General features: G+C 39.7%; 1 protein-coding gene across 4 annotated transcripts in view; it reads right to left on the bottom strand.

Moving 5' to 3' along the window:
- Positions 1-2,029, bottom strand: part of LOC106536389 (dmX-like protein 2) — a gene marked incomplete at its 5' end in the record, with an annotated part of 18,541 nt that overhangs the window by 15,030 nt on the left and 1,482 nt on the right. For all 4 annotated transcript variants that reach the window (XM_014033657.1, XM_014033658.1, XM_014033659.1 and 1 more), the window contains 3 exon segments: positions 1,112-1,242; positions 1,325-1,401; positions 1,490-1,681. In XM_014033657.1, the coding sequence (XP_013889111.1) occupies positions 1,112-1,242; positions 1,325-1,401; positions 1,490-1,681 (400 nt within the window).

Here is a 2,029-nt window from a genome sequence, read left to right as displayed (position 1 = left end):
GTTCTAATATTCTTCTGTATATTCCAGCCAGAAACTGTGTGTTTTTAAATCATTTTTTTATGCTCTGCACAAAGCGACACATTTTACAAACACAGGGTTTTACTCTTCAACAATCTTTATAAAAACGAGCTGCTGTGAAAAATCCAAAAGTTCTCAACTGGAAGGAGACGAAGAAGTGTGACAGCTACTGAGGGACAGTCGTTTTAGCAGTTAGCATTAGCTTCCCATAATTTTTCATTTTTTTAGTGATTAGCATTAGCTTCCAATAATTTATAATTTGTTTAGCATTTAGCATTAGCTTCCCATAATTTTTAATTGGTTTAGCAGTTAGCCTTAGCTTCCCATAATTTTTAATTGGTTTAGCAGTTAGCCTTAGCTTCCCATAATTTTTAATTGGTTTAGCAGTTAGCCTTAGCTTCCCATCATTTTTAATTTGTTTAGCGGTTAGCATTAGCTTCCCATCATTTTTAATTTGTTTAGCGATTAGCATTAGCTTCCCATAATTTTTAATTGGTTTAGCAGTTAGCCTTAGCTTCCCATCATTTTTAATTTGTTTAGCGGTTAGCATTAGCTTTTCATAATTTAAAAAATTTTTTAGTGGTTAGCATTAGCTTTTCATAATTTAAAAAATTTTTTAGTGGTTAGCATTAGCTTCCTATAATTTTTCATTTTTTTCAGTGGTTAGCATTAGCTTTCCATAATTTTTAATTGGTTTAGAAGTTAGCATTACCTTCCCATAATTTTTAAATTGGTTTAGCATTAGCTTCCCATAATTTTTAAATTGGTTTAGCGGTTAGCGTTAGCTTCCTATAATTTTTATTTGTTTATCAGTTTAGCGTTAGCGTAACTAAGATTCTTGATTAGCGGATTAGAAGTTAGTGAAGCTAACATTTTGTTTAGCTGTGCTGAGAAACTACTTCAACACTTTTATTTTACAGCTAGTGTCTGGTCTTTTTTTAGCTTTAGCAGCTTCTGTAACAGATGTCGGTCATCACTTAGCTCTCAGAATCAGCCTACATTTAGCAGAAGAATCAGTTCTTCTCGTTTTATTGTAGCTCAGTGTTGAAGCCAGTCTAATCRACAGAGTTTAGAGAAGCCTGGGTTCAGTTACCTGGCCACTGAGCAGGAGCAGAGTTAGGAGTCACATGTTCCTCGATGCTTTCTGTCCTCAGTCTCTTCCTCTCACTGAGCAGCAGGCCCTGGTACACCATGCCTGTAAACTGGTTGGCCTCCGTCTGACTGCTGAAAACCAGACAAGGCCAAAAAAGGTGAGCCTAACCACAGCCAGGACACCTGGACCTGAGCTCTGCTGAAGCAGGGTTACCTGTAACTGTGGCTGTCACACAGTGCCTGATAGACACACGCAGACAGAGAGGCTGCCAGTGTGTGCAGGGCATTTACCTGAGGGTGGAAAACAAGCTAACGTCACAAAATGTTTGCTCACAGAACAAACTGCTGMCTAAACCCTGAGCCGGTCTAAAGTCCTGACCCGGTCATCTATGACATCAGGGTGCGGCGGTGTCTCCATGCTGGTGATGGTGTAGAGGATGTCCTGGATGTGGTTGCTGAGGTGGAGGACAGGGTTGGCGATGACCGTCTTGGTGGGGGCGATGCAGGCTGACAGCAGGGGCAGCGTGGTGGGCAGAGGAAGAGGAGACTGCAGCTGCTTCACCGTTGTCTCCTGAAACATGCAGGAGGGAACTTCTTTATTTAAAATAAAACTACAGGAACATATTAGAGCTGTGCATGTCTGCTCTGTGGCTGATTCGATGSTTTATGAACCACCTGCTGACTTTTTAAAGGGATCCACGATTAGCTGAAACAGACTTTATTTCATAAACATTTGTTTTAGCTGTAAAATAAAGACTGTAAAAATACTGTAGGCTATGTAGTTTTTATAATTTTTAAACTAAAGTTTTAAAAAATATATTACACGAATGGAGCCATTTTATTTCCACGCAAAGCATTCTGGGTAAATGATGACGTGGATAGGTCCTCGGTGCGAGGCTGCTAGCGAGCTATATCCACC

Source organism: Austrofundulus limnaeus, unplaced genomic scaffold, assembly GCF_001266775.1.
Source record: "Austrofundulus limnaeus strain Quisiro unplaced genomic scaffold, Austrofundulus_limnaeus-1.0 Scaffold1798, whole genome shotgun sequence".
Taxonomy (NCBI): domain Eukaryota; kingdom Metazoa; phylum Chordata; class Actinopteri; order Cyprinodontiformes; family Rivulidae; genus Austrofundulus; species Austrofundulus limnaeus.
The sequence above is the reverse complement of the archived record's forward strand: the minus strand, read 5'-3'. Positions and strand labels throughout refer to the sequence as shown.